The sequence below is a fragment of the Oncorhynchus nerka genome, unplaced genomic scaffold (genome assembly GCF_034236695.1).
Source record: "Oncorhynchus nerka isolate Pitt River unplaced genomic scaffold, Oner_Uvic_2.0 unplaced_scaffold_1905, whole genome shotgun sequence".
NCBI lineage: Eukaryota > Metazoa > Chordata > Actinopteri > Salmoniformes > Salmonidae > Oncorhynchus > Oncorhynchus nerka.
The window spans coordinates 18,143-35,542 of record NW_027039419.1 but is presented as its reverse complement, the minus strand read 5'-3'; the positions used below and the strand labels follow the sequence as shown (position 1 = coordinate 35,542).

The 17,400-nt window shown below is 45.9% G+C and overlaps 1 protein-coding gene across 5 annotated transcripts; it reads left to right on the top strand.

The window, feature by feature from the left end:
* Positions 1–9,771: 9,771 nt before the first annotated feature.
* On the top strand, positions 9,772–15,270 carry LOC115120079 (uncharacterized). Of its 5 annotated transcripts, XM_065014924.1 has the most exons (19): positions 9,772–9,904; positions 9,993–10,048; positions 10,170–10,259; positions 10,514–10,641; positions 10,843–10,986; positions 11,074–11,142; positions 11,240–11,416; positions 11,647–11,743; positions 11,947–12,170; positions 12,348–12,501; positions 12,586–12,797; positions 13,071–13,188; positions 13,344–13,549; positions 13,644–13,761; positions 13,868–14,037; positions 14,501–14,598; positions 14,713–14,828; positions 14,911–15,104; positions 15,179–15,270. In XM_065014924.1, the coding sequence occupies exons 1-18, from the start codon at positions 9,882–9,884 to the stop codon at positions 15,072–15,074; spliced, it is 2,364 nt and encodes a 787-aa protein (XP_064870996.1). In that variant the 5' UTR covers positions 9,772–9,881; the 3' UTR covers positions 15,075–15,104; positions 15,179–15,270. The 5 variants fall into 5 exon arrangements, with proteins under 5 accessions (XP_064870996.1, XP_064870998.1, XP_064870997.1 ...); XM_065014926.1 differs by lacking the exon at positions 10,170–10,259; XM_065014925.1 differs by lacking the exon at positions 11,074–11,142.
* The last annotated feature ends 2,130 nt before the right edge of the window (positions 15,271–17,400 follow it).

Sequence of the window (17,400 nt, the reverse complement as noted above, 5' to 3'; positions counted from 1 at the left end):
ATCGGATCTGGCTGAGGCAAGGGCATCAGGTCATAAGTCTGCTGGGTGGATGAAGTGGGCATGGGTGTGGATTCCAGTGTGTGGACAGACGGTGGAGTTGTCTGATTCTTGGCGTTTCTCCCAGTTTTTATTTTTTATTACGTTGGTTAAGTCTTATTTTCAAAGACTGCCTAGGAACAGTGGGTTAACTGTGTTCAGGGGCAGAACGACTTAAAAAAATAGTTTGACCTTGTCAGCTCATATTCAATCTTGCAACCACTAGGCTACCTGCCGCAGAACAAAGACTTTCTCTCCTACGGTGCTTCACAGACCCAGCTGGCTCATCCCGAGTCATTACGCATAAGGTCCTTCAGCAAATCTAAACGTGATTCTGTTTTACAAACAAAAGCTCAAACGGGAAGTGCCAGTGATGCGCTCAATACGGAAGTGGTAGGACGACAAACGCGAGGCTACAAGATTTTCGCTAGCACAGATTGGGATATGTTTTGGGGTTCATCCAATATAAAATGATTAAACCAAATATGAGCAACACAATCATGACCTTAGGACGATATACATGACTCACAGGAGGTTGGTGGCACCTTTTTATTTGGAGAGGACTGGCTTGTGTTAATGGCTGGAGCAGAATGCTATCCAATACATGGTTTCCAGCTGTTTCATTTGCTCTATTCCAGACAAGAGTCTTCTTGGACTCAGCAGCCTCCTGTGATGACGACACACAGACATTGAGTTTACCACCAAAAGTCACAGGCTTCAATAAGTGCACAGACTGTCATCCCTACAGTGACTACGAATGTATCCAAAATAAACCATGAATTACAGACAATATCAGTGCTGGGTTAAAGGCTAATCTATCGCTTACAAGGAATTTTTATTTTATTAAACTTATTTAACCAGGAAGGGCTCATTGAGATTTAAAATCTCTTTTTCAAGAGCATCCTGGCCAAGATAGGTAGCACCAAGTCATTACAAAAGTTACAGACAAACATAAACTACAAGTAATCTAGTAAAAACCATAGAATTCACAAGGGTATAACAAAAATCAAAAACAACAAATTAACATTGACAGGTCAGGGAATCAGTCTCAAGGTCATTCATCAGTGATTTAAAAATACCAATACAAGTTCTTCCAGTTTAAAAGTATTTTGTAAGGCGTTCCAAGACGATGGCGCAGAGTACATAAAAGCCCTTTTACCAAATTCAGTTCGGACATTTGGAACAGTGAAAGAATATCCAGGCAGTTTCCACATCAGGGGTAAACTCAATCTTGCTCCAGTCAAAATAAAACAAATCATGAAAGAAAGCCTGCTCATTAAAACACTTCAAATTTCTCTTACGAATAAAACGTGGGTTTGTCTTAGGAACCTTCATATTTCTAACAGCAACAACAACACAATGGTCACTTAAATCATTACAAAAATCACCAACCGCAGAATATTTATGTGGAACATTTGTTAATATCAAATCAATCAGGGTAGATTTATCTGGGCATTTAAGATTTGGGCGAGTGGGTGAGTTAATCAACTGGGTAAGATTCATAGAATTACAAAACATTTTTAAACCATCAGACACCGGCTTTAACCAACCAGTTGAGATCACCAATCAAGATCATTTCACTGTAAAGAAGTTTAGACATAAGGTGCGTCAAAGAAGAAAATGCATCACCGAGAGCAGAGGGAATAGGACATGGATGCATACAAGAGAGCCCGCTAAAAGGGCCTCCTGCATCACAGTGCTGGAGGCGCTACTACAGACCCGGGTTCGATCATGATCGGGGGTCCCATAGGGTCGCACACAATTGGCCCAGCATTGTCCAGGGGCTGGGCGGGCTTGATTTGGCTCATCGCGCTCTAGCGACTCCTTGTGGCAGACCGGGCGCCTGCAGGCTGACCTCGGTCATCAGGTGAACGGTGTTGGACCTAACGTGTGCCAGGAAAACATCCACCACAGCATTACACCACTGTTGTCAACAGACAGGATGGGGACATTAACTCATGCTGCTTAAACCAAATCGGGACTCTGCCATCATGATGGAACCGGGATTTGTCGGACCAGGCAATGTTTTTCCGCTCCTCAATTGTTCAGTGTTGGTGGTTGCGTGCCCACAGTTCTTCTTGATGTTAGCTGATATGAGTGGAACCCGGTGTGGTTGTCTGCTGCATTTGCCCATCGGTGACATGCACCGATGAGTTGTGCGTTCCGAGATGCCGTTTTGCACACCACTTTTGTGCTGCACAGTTATTTGCCTGTTTGTGGCCCCGTATATTAGCTTGCACTAATCTTTTTTTGTAATTATTTTTCTTTATGTTGTACTATTTAATAAAACAATTATATCTACTTGCAGTATAGCTGCACAACATCTACATCACATTAGCCATCTTCCAGAGTGACTCACAGAAGCAACCAGGGTCACCGCCCTAAACAAGGGCACGTTGACAGATCTCCCACAAGGCCAAAAAACAGATCGCTGGTTCAGGTCCCCATCAGCCATCGGCCCAAGCGCCCAACTGCCAGGCGACCAGCCCCCAGGATCCCCTTCCCATAGTTCCCCGAGAGCTGCCCCTCAACCAACTGAGAGACCCCCCCTGAAAATGTTTTAATTCCATTCCCCATTTGTTGGGGGGGTCGCACCATTCTCGGTAAACCCAAGACGCTGTCGTGTTTGATTCATTACAGAAAGCCTTGGAGATTGTATGGACTGGAGCTTCCGTGGGGGCATGTTGATACAGTACACCCACTGTGTGGAAAAACCTGCGTGAAAATAACTAAACTCAATCGTTCTATTGCACTACAGACAGCATGCAGCACACGCTCTGGCCATTTGGTCTGCTGGGGGTGTGGCCAGCCAGGCCATCTACGCAGGGATTACCCAAAGTCCCACAGAGCTCAGGAGCAGACTGCTGCATGAGAATGGAGCCTGTTGTTGTGGTTGGCCGGAACGGTGTTGGGGACTTTTGTCTCTTCGCTGTCACTGTCTACAGTAACCCTGGTGAGAACGGACATTGTACTAGGTTGGACTCGGTTCAAGCCCACAACCACCATCTGTGTGTTACTTTCCCCAGCTACCTCCATGAAACGTCCATCTGTGAGCCGGGGCCAGCCCAGCCACCCCAGATGGGAGAGAAGAGGACACTGTCCGCAGTGAGATAGATATGGGAGAGGAGCTGTGATGGCCTTGACCCCGAGCAGCAGGAATGGCTGTTGCTGTTGGAATTCAGAGACAGCTTTGCTCTGAGTGAAGAGGAGGTGGGTCAGATTCTGGTGCAGCACGAGGGGACGCTCGGCCCATCAAGATGCATCCTAGCCATATCCCACTGGCACACAAGCAGACAAGGCAGCAGACAAGGCCGTTGGAGATGCAGTGGGCAGCCTTCATTGAGCCCTCAGGCAGCCCCTGGGCGGCACCAATAGTCGTGATTCCTAAGAAGGGGGATAAGCTGAGGTTATGTGCGGACTACAGAATACGGTAACCAGGAAGGAGTCATACCCTATATCATGTAACGAAGAGTCACTGAACCTGGTTAGGACGTCCTCTAGCTCCCTCACTGAACCTGGTTAGGACGTCCTCTAGCTCCCTCACTGAACCTGGCTAGGACGTCCTCCTAGCTCCCTCACTGAACCTGGTTAGGACGTCCTCCTAGCTCCCTCACTGGACCTCCGCAGAGGGCACTGGCAGGTTCTCCTCTCTCCAGAGCCAAGACTGCTTTCGCCCACCAACAGAGGGCACTGGCAGGTTCTCCTCTCCCCAGAGCCAAGACTTCTTTCGCCCACCAAAAGAGGGCACTGGCAGGTTCTCCTCTCCCCAGAGCCAAGACTGCTTTCGCCCACCAACACAGGGCACTGGCAGGTTCTCCTCTCCCCAGAGCCAAGACTGCTTTCGACCACCAACAGTGGTCACTGGCAGGTTCTCCTCTCCCCAGGACCAAGACTGCTTTGGGCGGCCCACCAACAGAGGGCACTGGCAGTTCAAGGTCCTGGTTCTTCGACATCCTGGCCCATGGCGCTCCAGCTACTTTTGGGCGGGTGATTGATAGGGTGCTGGCTGGCATTCCCCAACAGGAGTGTCTGGTCTACATGAGACGACATCCTGGCCCATGGCAGCTCCTTCCAGTCTGTCCTGGGGACAAAGTGTGGGCTGTCCAAGACTGGCCCATTCCCACTAACCAGCAGCAGCTGAAGAGCTTCCTGGTCTCGTACTACAGGAGGTTTGTACGGGGCTTCTCCAGTGTTGCCACTCCCTTGAACCGCCTGCTGCCAAAGGACAGCAGAGTGGCAGGAGGTCTCCAACACCCTCTAGCGTACACTGATCGAGGCCCATGTGCTCACCTCCCCCACCTTGCCCTTTTTCCTGAACACAGATGTGGGCATGGGTGGGGTGCTGGCCCAGGTGGGGCCAGAAGGGGAGAGAGTAGTGGCGTACTTCAGCAAGACATTCAACAAACACACACTGCTACTGTGTCATATGGCAAGAGCTCCTCGCTGTAGTGGAGTCCATCAAACACTTCAAGTACTACCTGTGTGGCTTGCCCTTCACTGTAAGGAGTTATCACTCCACTCTCCAGTGGCTCATGTTTTTTAAAGAGCCAGAGGGGCAGGTCGCATGCTGGTTGGAGGAGCTCCAGCTGTACGACTTCACAGTTGTACATCGGGCCACTCTAACGCCGGCCCTGTACTGCACACGGGAGCTGAGAGAGGCCCATGAGAGAGAGCTGTGTGCGGAGGAGGGGGTTGGTGCCTCAGTATGCCAGGTGAGCGTGCCTGTCTGCTGTGAGCTGCAGACTGTCAAATTGGCTAAATGGAGGCAGCAGCAGGACACAGATCTGCAGCCAGTGCTAGAGTGGGTGGAGGTGCGGCTGGCTGATGGCATGCTACAGTGAGCATGGAAGGAGCCAGCTACAGGAGAGGATAGGTGGCAGGTGGCGATCCCCAAAGCACTGAGGGAGGCTGTGCTCTAGGGCATGCATGGAGGAGTAGGGATTGGACAGTTTGGAAGTGGATGTAGTCGGGCCGTACCCCACCACAGACCGTGGAAACCGCTGGGTGTTTCTCGGCCATGGACTATTTCACAAAATGGCCTGAAACCTACACTCCAGGAAGCAGAGACCATCGTCGATGCCCTCACAGCCATATGTTCAGCAAGTTTGTCGCTGAGTCCATTCACAGCGACAGTCCCGTGTGTTCGTCACCATGTGTGAGTGGCTGGATAGGCACAAAAGCCGCACCACTCCGCCTCACCCGTAGAGCGATGGCCTCGTGGAGCACTTCAACAAAACGCTAGCGCAGCAGCTGGCCATCATCTCTGATGAGAAAGAAAGAAAGAAACGTAGTTGCCCCAAGCTGGAGAGTCACTGGGTGGGACGGTGCATGGTCCTGGATAGGATGGGAGAAGATGGTGTACTGGATCCAGCTGCCTCCCAGAGGGAGAAATGTGGCAGGTAATCCCCATACAGAGGGGCCTCTTCGCCCCAAACCCCTCCCTCTGGAAATTACATTCTGCCCACAGTTAGAGCTCCAGAAGTCCCGCTCCTCCTATACCCCCTATGTCACCGAGTGGTTCCCCAGAGCCACAGGCTGTGTCCCCGGTGCCCCAGAGGGATAGCCCCCTACCACAGACTGAACCCCCTATGCCTGTGAGCCCCATCACACCCGCGTAGGAAAAAAAGGAGACCTCCGGGTCGCTTCCGGGACTTTTTGTTCCCTCTGGAACAAGGGACTTTGTGGTGAGGGGGCTGTGTAGCGACCCTCCTGGTCAGTTATGTGGGGGGCAGGGGATCTGGGCAGGGGGTCGGGGCACCGCAGGTTGTAACCTGGCTTTTTCTTTGTGCATGGTACTTTTGCACTAGCCTGTGAGTTTTCATTGAAGGACTCAAGAACTTTTGTGGACATTCGCTCATTTATGATTTATAGAGGCCATTACAATATCATACTAATTAGTGTCCCAGATTTACAATGTCTAGTCTGAGTCAGGCTGTATCTACCGTGAGAGTGTGTGTGTGTTGAGCCACAGAATACAGTTGTTGGTTCGAGTTTATTCAATTGTTACCAACATAATGGTCAATACAAACATCTGTGGGCATATCACCAGTTCCAGTTGGAGTTATGAAATAAACATACGTGTTAAGTATACAGTATATTATGTCTCATCTAGGTTGAGGGGAATTTGCTAGTGTACTGTATGAGAATCAGAGCCCGATACTACGAATCAGATTTCAGGAATTCTAGATAACTTTGGTCAACTCTGAGTTCAACTCGGGATAACCAGTACCATGAAAGTGGCTCACCTTTTTAGCCAGGTAAAATTTTATGCCAATTAATCGTTCATAAATAACCTGCTCGGGGCAGGCTTACTCGGGGTTAAATCAATTTATCCTGAATATATTGCCTGAGCCGCCACTTGAGAACCAATGAAATCAGATTCCCTCCCTCTTGCAAAGATTTCATCATCCCGTTCATTTGAGGAAGACGACTGATTCAATATTTCATTGATCAAAAGTGTTGTTCTCTGTTAAACAATAGTAATGTTAAAATACCTACACTTTCAGTAATGTCAGAATGCATTTGAAACTTCAACGGTTAAGAGCGTTGGGCCAGTAACCGAAAGGTTGCTGGTTCAGATCCCAGTGCCGACTAGGTGAAATATCTGCCACTGTGCCCTTGAGCAAGACACTTAACCCTAATTGCTCTGGATAAGAGTGTTGCTAAATGACTAAAATGTAAAAACATGTATTATACTTGTCACATGCGCTGAATACTTGTGAGTGTGCGTAGAGTCAGTGCAAGATAGGGTCAATGCATATAGTCTGTGTAACCATTTCATTAAGTATGTAGCAGTCTTATGGCTTGGTGGTAGAAGCGGTCTCTGAGCCTGTCGGTCTAAGAGCCGATGCTCCGGTATCGATTGCCGGACGGTATCAAAGTGAACGGTCTATGGCTTGGGTGGCTGAAGTCTTTGGCCATTTTTAGTCCTTCTTCTGACACCGCCAGATACAGAGGTCCTGGATGGCAGGGGGCTTGGCCCCAGTGTTGTAATGGGCTGTCCACCCAGTTATTTCTCCTGTTGTCCAGGTTGGAGAGGGCATTGTGAAGTGCATTTGAGATTGCGTAATCTGTGGAACTGTTGGGGCGATATGAAAATTGAAATGGACTCAGGGTGTCTAGGATGATGGTGTTGATGTGTTATGACCAGCCTTTTCAATGAACTTCATAATTACAGTTGAGTGCTACAGGGCGATATTCATTTAGGCAGGTTACCTTGGAGTTCTTGAGAACAGGGAAAATGGTGGTAACTTGAAACGTGTTGGGATTAACGACTGGGACAAAGAGAGAGTGGAAATGTCAGTGAAGACACTTGCTGGTCTCTGAACATTCTCCAAGAACACTCACTGGTATTCCGTCTGGCCCGGTGGCCTTGTGAGTTTAAACTTTTTTAAAGCTTAACTTTCATCAGCCACGGAGAGTGAGATCCGGTCTAATAGGATTCCACCTTCCTCCCATATTGTCCTTTTGAATGTTTGATGTCTCATCGGAGATCGTAGCGGGCTTTCTTGTAAGCAGTAGCTATAGCCTTTAGCAGAGCACCGATATTGCCTGTAATCCATGGTTTTGGTTTGGGTTCGTTTGCGTAGTTGCTGTGGGGATGAAGTCATCTATGCACTTGTTGATGAAGCCCGTGACTGATGTGGTAAACACCTTGATGCTATTGGAAGAATCCCAGAACATATTCCAGTCTGTACTAGCAAAACAGTCTTGTAGCCTTGTGTCTGCTTCAACAGACCACTTCTGTATTGAGCACGTCACTGGTACTTCCTGTTTTGAGATTTTGTCTGTAAACAGGAAGCAGGTAGATAGTCATGGTCTGATATGCCAAAGGGAGGGTGAGGGAGGGCCTCATCTGCAAGACTCTCCCTACAGGTAACAACACACATGGATGCACGCACACACACTATTTACACACTAACATTCAAATGTTCCGTTCTCTTAACAATTGTGTTTTGTTTCAGGCTGACCGTTCAGTGTCCCTACCCTGCTAATGACATCGTCACTGTCTCTATTGAACACCCTGTCAACTCAACCTTTGCCCTCTAACCTCTGCTGCCTATTTAATACACTAGTCTCCAACAGAGGTCAGGGCAGTGGGCAGTATGTGGGTGTGGCGATAGTTGGGATGGGAGCTTTGATTGCTGTTACAGGGAAGATGCTCGGTTGAATGCCCAATAAATCATGAAAACATGTTTGCAAATTTGGGAAGTTGGTTAAAATCCCAGCTAAATGTATTTCATATAATGAGCCCATTGCCGAGTGAAAATATAACTCTTGACTTGGGTCACTAAACTCACCAAAAAGGCTGCATTTACACAAGCAGCCCAATTTATTTTTATTTTTTTACAAATCAGATCAGCTCTGAAAAATATCTGATGTGAAAAGATCTAATGATCTTATTCTGTACCATGAATATGAAATGACATGTATAAATATCAATCATAGACTATGTATACTGAACAAAAATATTAAATGCAACAAAGATTTGACTCAGTTACAGAAAATCAGTCAATTAAAATAATTAAATTAGGACCTAATCTATGGGTTTCACATGACTGGGAATACAGATATGGATCAGTTGGTCACAGATACCTTCAAAAGAAATAGGGGGGTGGATCAGAAAACCAGTCAGTATCTTGTGTGAGCACCATTTGCCTCATGCAGCGCAACATATTTCCTTCACATAGCGTTGATCAGGCTGTTGTCCAACCCCTCTTCAATGGCTGCCCGAAGCTATTGGCGAGAACTGGAACACACTGTCATACACATCGATTCAGATCATCCCACACATGCTCAATGGGTGACATGTCTGGTGAGTATGCAGGCCATATGGAAGGACTGGGACCTTTTCAGCTTCCAGGAATTGTGCACAGATCCTTGCAACATGGGGATGTGCATTATTATGCTGAAACAGGAGGTGATGGCGGTGGATAAATGGCACTACAACGGGCCTCAGGATCTCATCACGGTATCTCTATGCATTCAAATTGCCATCGATAAAATGCAATTGTGTTCGTTGTCCGTAGTTTATGCCGCCAATACCATAACCCCACCTCCACCATGGGCACTCTGTTATCAACGTTAACATCAGCAAACCACTCGCCCACAAGACGACGTACACAAGGTCTGTGGATGCGGCTTATGGTAGAGAAATGAACATTCAATTCTCTGGCAACAGCTCTGGTGGACATTCTTGCAGTCAGCATGCCAATTGCACTCTCCTTCAAAACCTGAGATATCTGTGGCATTGTGTTGTGTGACAAATTTTAGAGTGGCCTTTTATTGTCCTCAGTACAAGGTACATCTGTGTAATGATCATGATGTTTAATCAGCTTCTTGATATGCCACAGCTGTCAAGTGAATGGATTATCTTAGAAATGCTCACTAACAGGGATGTAAACAAATTTGTGCACAAAGTTTGATAGAAATAAGCTTTTCGTTCGTATGGAAAATGTCTGGGATCTTTTATTTCTGCTCATGAAACATGGAACCAACACTTTACATGATACGTTTATATTGTTGTTCAGTGGAGATGGAAAACACATCCTAAGAAAGGGGGAAGGAGAGGAGATGAGTAGAGGAATCCACTTCAGACTATTTAGCTGCGCCCCTAGACTCTGGCAAGCTGGCCAACCATGTGACCCAATTAGCTAATTAATTATCTCACTTACAGCACCACCCCCATATAAAAGTGCCAGAGAACATGCTACATATCAACTGTTGTTTTTTTTTTTTTTTTTGTTGTCTAGGATACTGTCAGTACGTGGTAGTTGATGTTGTGTTAACTAGCAGGTGTAGTTTACTAGCTGTTACTGGCTAGGGTTAGACACTTCTACGGAGCAATGGCTTTTGGGTGTTGGGTGGGGTAAGTTTGGTGGTGGGCTTAAATGTTTTGAATAGGTGTGTTGATGCTGGCAACCTTTTATTGACCTGTGCTATTGTTTTTCTTACAGAGTATTTGTACTCCTGTCTGTATGGCATAGTGTAAGATGTTCTGACCTTCCAAGAGGTAAGAAACTTAAATTGGGTCAGATGAGCCTTTTATACAAGCTGTAGAACACTGGTATGAATTGTTTGTCAGAATCTTTTAGTTTCCACCCTTTAGATTCTCACCTTGTGTGTCTATATAGGGGCCATTGAGACTGCGTGTCGGGATCGATACATGTTGGTAACAATCCAACTCCAATTTGCTGGGAACAAACCTCGCTTTGAAGCGGTTGGTAAGTAGGCTTTTAACCTTTTAATTCTGATGCAAAATGGGCTTGAAACCAGGTTTGTTCAGCTCATGAACTTGGCATCTTAACATGTCTTGGCCAGGGTTTGGTAGCTGGTGCTGACAGGAAGTCTCTCCCTGCAGCATATTTCAGTCTCTCTGTGCCTGTTGGACCACTTAAGAATAAACTGATTTTTATTTAGTATTGGACTTGAGCATATTCAAATAATTTGATATGACCAATTCTTTACCCCTATCTAGATGCTGATGGTGTTCACCCCATCACTAAGCAGTATGGGTCAGAGTGTGGCTACATGTTCAGTATCCTCCCTCTGCCTGGCCATGCTGAACTCAGAGCCTCCTACTTCTCCTGCCACACTGACAACCAGGTTCATATATTTTCTGTGCATTGGTCTTTTCAAAGCCACAACCCATGGGTACACTGGTTAAATCAACATTTCAATTACATTGAACCAATGTGGAGTAAACTTTGGATTGACATCTGTGCCCATTGGAGGGTTTTAAAAATATATTTTATAGTTAAATTGCTACCAAATGTCTCAGTTGAAGGTCTTGCTTGTGTATCTTAGGATGATGAGGTGTTCACTTTTAGCTTTAACTTGATCACAACTGCTGCAAGTGGAGTGGAAACCACCTACACTGTGAATGCAACCTGCTTCCTCCCTCTACCCTGGTCCCCCAGAGAAGTCAGCTGTGAGGAGAACTATATGGAGGTACTGATGCATGGATCTAGACTGTACCCAGGGCTCGTGGAGTTGGGCTTGTGTATTTTTATAGGAGAGTGTTCTGTTACCCTGTAGGTGTCAATGAGGAGTGACGTTTCTTGTCTGTCTGGTACAACGGATACCTGGACTGCTGCCCTTGCTAAAGTAAGCTAAAGGCTATTTGGCAAATTGTCAATTAGATGAGCTCCACCAGTTTGTCCCCAATACCACCATGCATGTCCTGTCTCTTGTTCCCCATCAGGCCCACAGCTCTGCCACGTCTACCTGGCAGGTGATGTTCCAGCAGGAGGGACAGCAGCTGATTCCCATGTCATTCTCAGAGGCTCGGGAGCTGGGCTACGTGTTCCACTTCACCCAGGGGAGACTGGTGTTCCGCTCACCCTACACACCACGGTCTGTCATGGGGTCTGTCTCCATGGTGAGGATTTAAATGTCCTGTTCAATGGCTTCCTTTATCTTGGTTGTCTTCAGGCTTGCTTAATTTGACATTAACGACCTACACTGGTGGCTGTATTCCAAGAGGGTCTTTCATTGCGTAATGTTTAAAACAAGGGTTATGCAGGATGGGAAGGAAGCCACTTATTTAGACTACTGAAATGCCCCTTTTGTACTGTTGGCAAGTACACTTCATCCTTTATTCAATTCCAGATCAATGGTTCAGTGGTGGAGGTGGTCCATCCCATACTGTTCTCCAGGCAGAGATGGGTGGTTATGATGGTGGACTGGATTGTTGCGTGCAGCATAAGTAAGTTCCAGTGTAATATCAGGCTCCACATAATCAAGGATCAGACCTGAAGGGACTGGATTGTCTTAAGCAATAGTGATGGTACAGTTAAGCAAATAATACTTCCACCTATGAAGTTATTTCAGATCTGTGAGATGTTTTGATCACTCGGTTCCAGAGGAAGAATTGCTCACAGGGTCTTAACACTTGTAATCTCTTTCCAGATGAAGGGATGTATGATGGGGCGGGGCTGGTCTGGCAGACCCCCACTCTGCTGTCCCCGCTGGTCTCTGGCCTCTCTGGGTTGGAGAGCAGCAAGATCTCAATGGGGGTGGATGGGCAGCTCCTGGATGAGCCCATCACAGCAGAGCGAGGCTACAGCCTGGACATCAGTGACACCACTGTCCAGATCAGCATCCCCTTCAATGCTGCCGGAGGATACAGAAAAGTCAGTAGCGTACTAGGCCGGCATCTGACCATTCACATGGAGACGCTTACCTTGTATTCTGATGCAGAGAAGCTGCAAATGGCTTCAGTCACTCATGTCCTCTGTACACCTTGAATATTCTACTTTGTACCATATAACCTAATGGCAGATGCTTCATAACGGTTTCAACTCTTCCAGAGCTTTGTGATGGGCAACATGTACCATGAGTTCTATGTGGTCCATCTCTACTATGAACAAATCTTTCTTGATGACTGTGGTGTGGAGACCAGACTCCGCCTCCACAGGCCCATGAACACACCCCTTCTGATCCAGCACCTCACCATCATTAACCGTAAGTTCTGCTAACCTATCCGAAGTGGCTCTTCAGCTCCATGGTCATAATTGCTAATGACACTTGTCCCCCCCACCACCACAGAAACAGTCCTTGAGGATCGTGTGTTTACTGTTTACCTGGGGAACCTCTCCTACGATGTTGACGTGGTGGCTGTGATGCTCAATGGTCACAACTTCACCATACTAGACGTGAATAAAAGTGGCCTCTTCATAACCATGGTCACCCAGCCCAATAGTACCCTACATGCCTACATTCTCAGGGTGCCATTTGAGGATGCAGTTGTTCACAAGCTGGTAAAGAGAAATACTTATTTTTACTCTCTAATGAACTACTGTGGTTTTTCTCAGTATTTCCTCATGGCTTCTTGATAAGGGAATTTATGTTTAAAGAAATAAGAGAATCTGAATGACATTAAGAGTTATGACTGAAGCATTTCACCCTAATAGTTACAGAAGCTTAGACTATGTGTTTAGACATAATACTAGAATATTGTGAGATAGTGGGAACATAGTCTTGAGACCAAGGACGGAGAAAGTTCCCCCCTCTAAATGAGTTCATATCCATAGTACTCTCCAGAGGGGGTTCTTCAGTTCTCGATGGACATCAACTACACGTTGGTCATCATGCCTCAAAAGGAGCCCTTCTACTACCTGGCCTCAGTCGTGGCTCAGTTCAATGATGTCTGTAAGTTGAAGTGATAATTCTCAAGGTGGGCTTCCGAGCCTTCTGGTTCTGATCACTGCCTAACGTGGACGCAGCCCAGCGATCTACCACTGTTTACCCCTGATGTCATTTTGGCACTATTGACTAAACTATTGGGCCGATCTTCTCTTCGTCAGTTCCTCCGGTCTTCAAAGGCGTCTGCAATGAGAAAAGCATCAGTTTCTTAATGGACCATAAGCCATTTGACTACCTGTGGGAGGTGGGTGTTGGCCCCTACATTCTGACCACAAATCTGGCAGCCAAGCGGGGCTACATCATGCAGAATGACAGCAAGAGTCTGAACCTGGAAGTGCCCCTCTTCTCTGTTGGCTACACTTATAAGGTGAGATGCTCATTGGTCAAGCGCTTAAATTGGCTTGTCGTTGGCTCAAGTAGGCGTTATAATTATTTAAAATGTACCTTCTCTTTTTTCCCAGGACATCAATTTGAAGCAGTTCTACGGCTCATTTGAAATTCACTCACGACTTCCTAAGACCTTGGAGGTCAAGAGTTCCTTGGCCAAAGCTTGTCTCTTCCAGACTACTGAGGTCATAGGTAACTACTAGTGCCTCATCTTTGCCTGCAACTTAATTTATTGCCTGACTGTTTAGTGTTGATCATTCACTTTGTTCTAGCCCAGCTCTAACACTACTTTCTCTAGTGTGTTCCACTGAAGGGGTGGTGACAGTGGTTACTGATGTGACTCTGGCCATCCCTGGCACTGAACCCAACGGAACCTTTCTCCTGGACTCCACCTGCAGGCCTGAAGAGACGGATGACACCAGGGCTCTCTTTAGCTTTGGACTCCACACCTGTGGTACCAGGGTCCAGGTATAACTGTCCAACCCATACAATTTTAATCATTCAAATGATCAAGTGACTGGCCCTACCAGTGACTACTTCAAATAAGTTTGTCAGCATCTAACCTGGTAACCCAGAACTCATCTTGCTTAATTTGTTCAGCTGCATGACTTAGTTCTGGTTACATATGTCTTAGAATTTGCCCAATCCTGATGCGTCCAAATAATCTGCAAAATAAACGCTGGAACTACTGCTGTAACAATGCATCCCGTCACTGGTTCAGGCGCAGAATCGGTCCACGAGATCAGCAAGCCTCCATCTGAAACCGTCAGCATACAGGCTGAATATTTTAAATTAATATTTAGACTTTGACTGACAGGTGTCTAGTTCTCATGAGGCCTGACAAGGGAACAACCATTTCGTTTTTTTGGATTGCAACAGTTTGATATTCAATGAATCATGTTCAGGCTTGTGACGTCCTCTTGTCATCTAGGTTGACCATCAGCATGTTACCTACGAAAATGATATCAACGTTGAGCACAAGAGCCAATCTGTGAACGCACCAGTCAAAACCAGGGATACTGCCTCTGTGTACGTGACTTCACTGATAATCTACTACCTCATTGGTTGAATTAAAACTATTTACGTCAGTCATTAACTCTCACTACAGGCACTTGTGGCTTTAATGTTCAGTTCTCTTTTTAGGGTGACAGTTCGGTGTGTCTATCCACTGAGTGACCTATACAAGCTGTTTGCATATTGGCGGTTTGAGGCAGACTCTCCAGGAGTTGGCACCATCTTGACTAGAGAAGCTGTAAAAAGTAAGTGTTCGGTAGTTGTGCAGCTAAAGAGGGTGGTAAAACTGCTACAGCTTTTTACACCTGACTCTCTGTCCAATCATAGCATTTCAGGCCACCTTTCCACCCACCACCAGAAGACCGTTGACCTCCACAACTACTTCCAACACAGGCCTTAGTCCTGGGAGGGAAATGCCTGGCATCCAACCTAGGGCTAAATACGTCAAAGTCTTCAGCTGGCAAATGAACCAACCTAAAGGAACCACTTAGGCCCAGACCCCAGTCACTCTCCATACAATGGTATGAGATGGAGAAATCTGTTCTACATGTCATATTCCTAGATGAGAGCTAACTTCATTTTATTCTCTCCACAGGAACAAATGAAACCACTGACTGAATTGAGTGTTTGCGGTGTTTTTAATATAAATAAGTCTGGTTCTTAATAAAACATATTTCTTACAAGCTGTACCTTGTCCTGATTGTTTTGGGATGTGGCTGCATCCAGTTTGGGGATTATATCACAAGTGAGGACTTTGTTTGGTAACTAAGTTGGCTAGGTAAATGCTTTGTAACGAATTTTAATCTCATCTCAGTCACTTACGACACATGTTGGCCTTTAAGGGGTGATCAGCACTTTTAACTGTGGCCACCCTGCCACTTTTGGTCAACTGCTGCAGGATGGGGCCTGAATAATCTAAGCACACGTATCCATAAACTGCATTTTGGCAGCAAGGTGTGACAATGATGAGGCTAGTTTTACTAGAAATGGAGTAAAGCAAGCTTGTGGCATTAAGCTATAGTCCAACTCAATGGGTAACTACAGATGACTCCTACTCATCCTAGAACTTATATTGTTCTGTCTACAGAGGCTTTAAGTCTATTGCTGCTTTTTTTACCATGCTGTTTGAATGTCTGTGAATTCGAAGGGTGTTAGAATGAGTGTCTGACCACTTGGTTATGCCTAGAATTTAAGGCTCATACACTGTCGAGTTATACACATTTTACCTGGATGCTTTTAAGGCTGCTAACAGGTACCCCAATTCTGACCTTACACAACACACTGCATCAGCCAGTGTCAAGTTGTGTGACTGAAATGCTCAATTGTAATTAGTCCCATCAGAACGTGGCGTAGGTCTAGATTGCACTACGACAGTTGGCACAAGTCATATCCTGGTAGCAGTGATTCAGCCAATTAAAATCTTTAAAGTTGACGGACGGTCCAGCTTGTTCATTGATGGAAGTGTCATTAACAGGCTATTTCAGTGTCAGCTTAGTTGATTTGATAATCGGGGATCACATTTGACTGTTCAAATTGCTCCAGACAACTAGCCTTCAGCTAGATACCAATGCTCATCCAACAATGGTAGGCCTATAGTTTACTTTTGGTTGGAAGCATTTGATTATGCAATGGCATAGGCCTATATTTTTGGATTTGAGTACACTATTGTCACAGCGAGACAAATGTGACCGTAGGCATTTTCAGAGATCCAGGAATCGTAAGATATTTTCAAATCATTACAAAACAACGTAATGAAAGGTGTTTTGTCACATGATGTGAAAACGCCACGCATTCAACTCATGACTAATGAACAGCTCATGAACTATGGTGTAGACGTTTGATTGAACTCGTATATTTAATGTCGGCTACCTGTTTTGCATGTGTTTGTGTAAAATTGCCTCAGAGGGTAGGCAGTTTACCCACTTTATCAGACAAATACATTGTGGGTATAGGGACTGAAAATGAACAAAAGTATAGATAACGTTAAGTGTTGGTCCCATGTTTCATGAGCTGAAATAGAAGATCCCTGAAATGTTCCATACAAAGCTTATTTCATGTTATGTGCACAAATGATTTACATACCTGTTAGTGAGCATTTAAACTTTGCTGAGATAATCCATCCACCTGACAGGTGTGGCATGTCAAGAAGCTGATTAAACCACTGGGGATAAAAGGCCACTCTAAATGGTGATGTTTTGTCACAACACAATGCCACAGATGTCTCAAGTTATGAGGGAGTGTGCAATTTGCATGATTGTAGGAACGTCCACCAGAGCTGTTGCCAGACGATTACATTTTCATTTCTCTACCATAAGCCATGTTCAACGTCGTTTTACAGAATTTGGCAGTTTGTTCAACCGGCTTCACAACCGCAGACCACGTGTAACCACGCCAGCCCATGACCTCCGGCTTCTTCATCTGCGGGATCATCTGAGACCAGCTACCCGGACAGCTGATGAAATTGTGGGTTTAGGCAATTGATGTATCTGACAGTGTGCAGAAATTCAATCTCAGGGAAGATCATCTGTATGCTTGTAGTCCTCACCAGGGTCTTGACCTGGCTGCAGTTTGGCAGTGTAACCAACTTCAGTGGGCAAATGCTCACCTTCAATGGCCACTGGCATGCTGGAGATGTGTGCTTTACAAGGATTAATCCAGGTTTCAAATGAACCGGGCAGATGGTAGACATCTTGTGGGTGAGCGGTTTGCTGATGTCAACAGAGTGGCCGTGGGGTTATGGTATGGGCAGGCATAAGCTACGGACAATGAACACAATTGTATTATATCAATGGTAATTTGAATGTGCAGAGATACTGT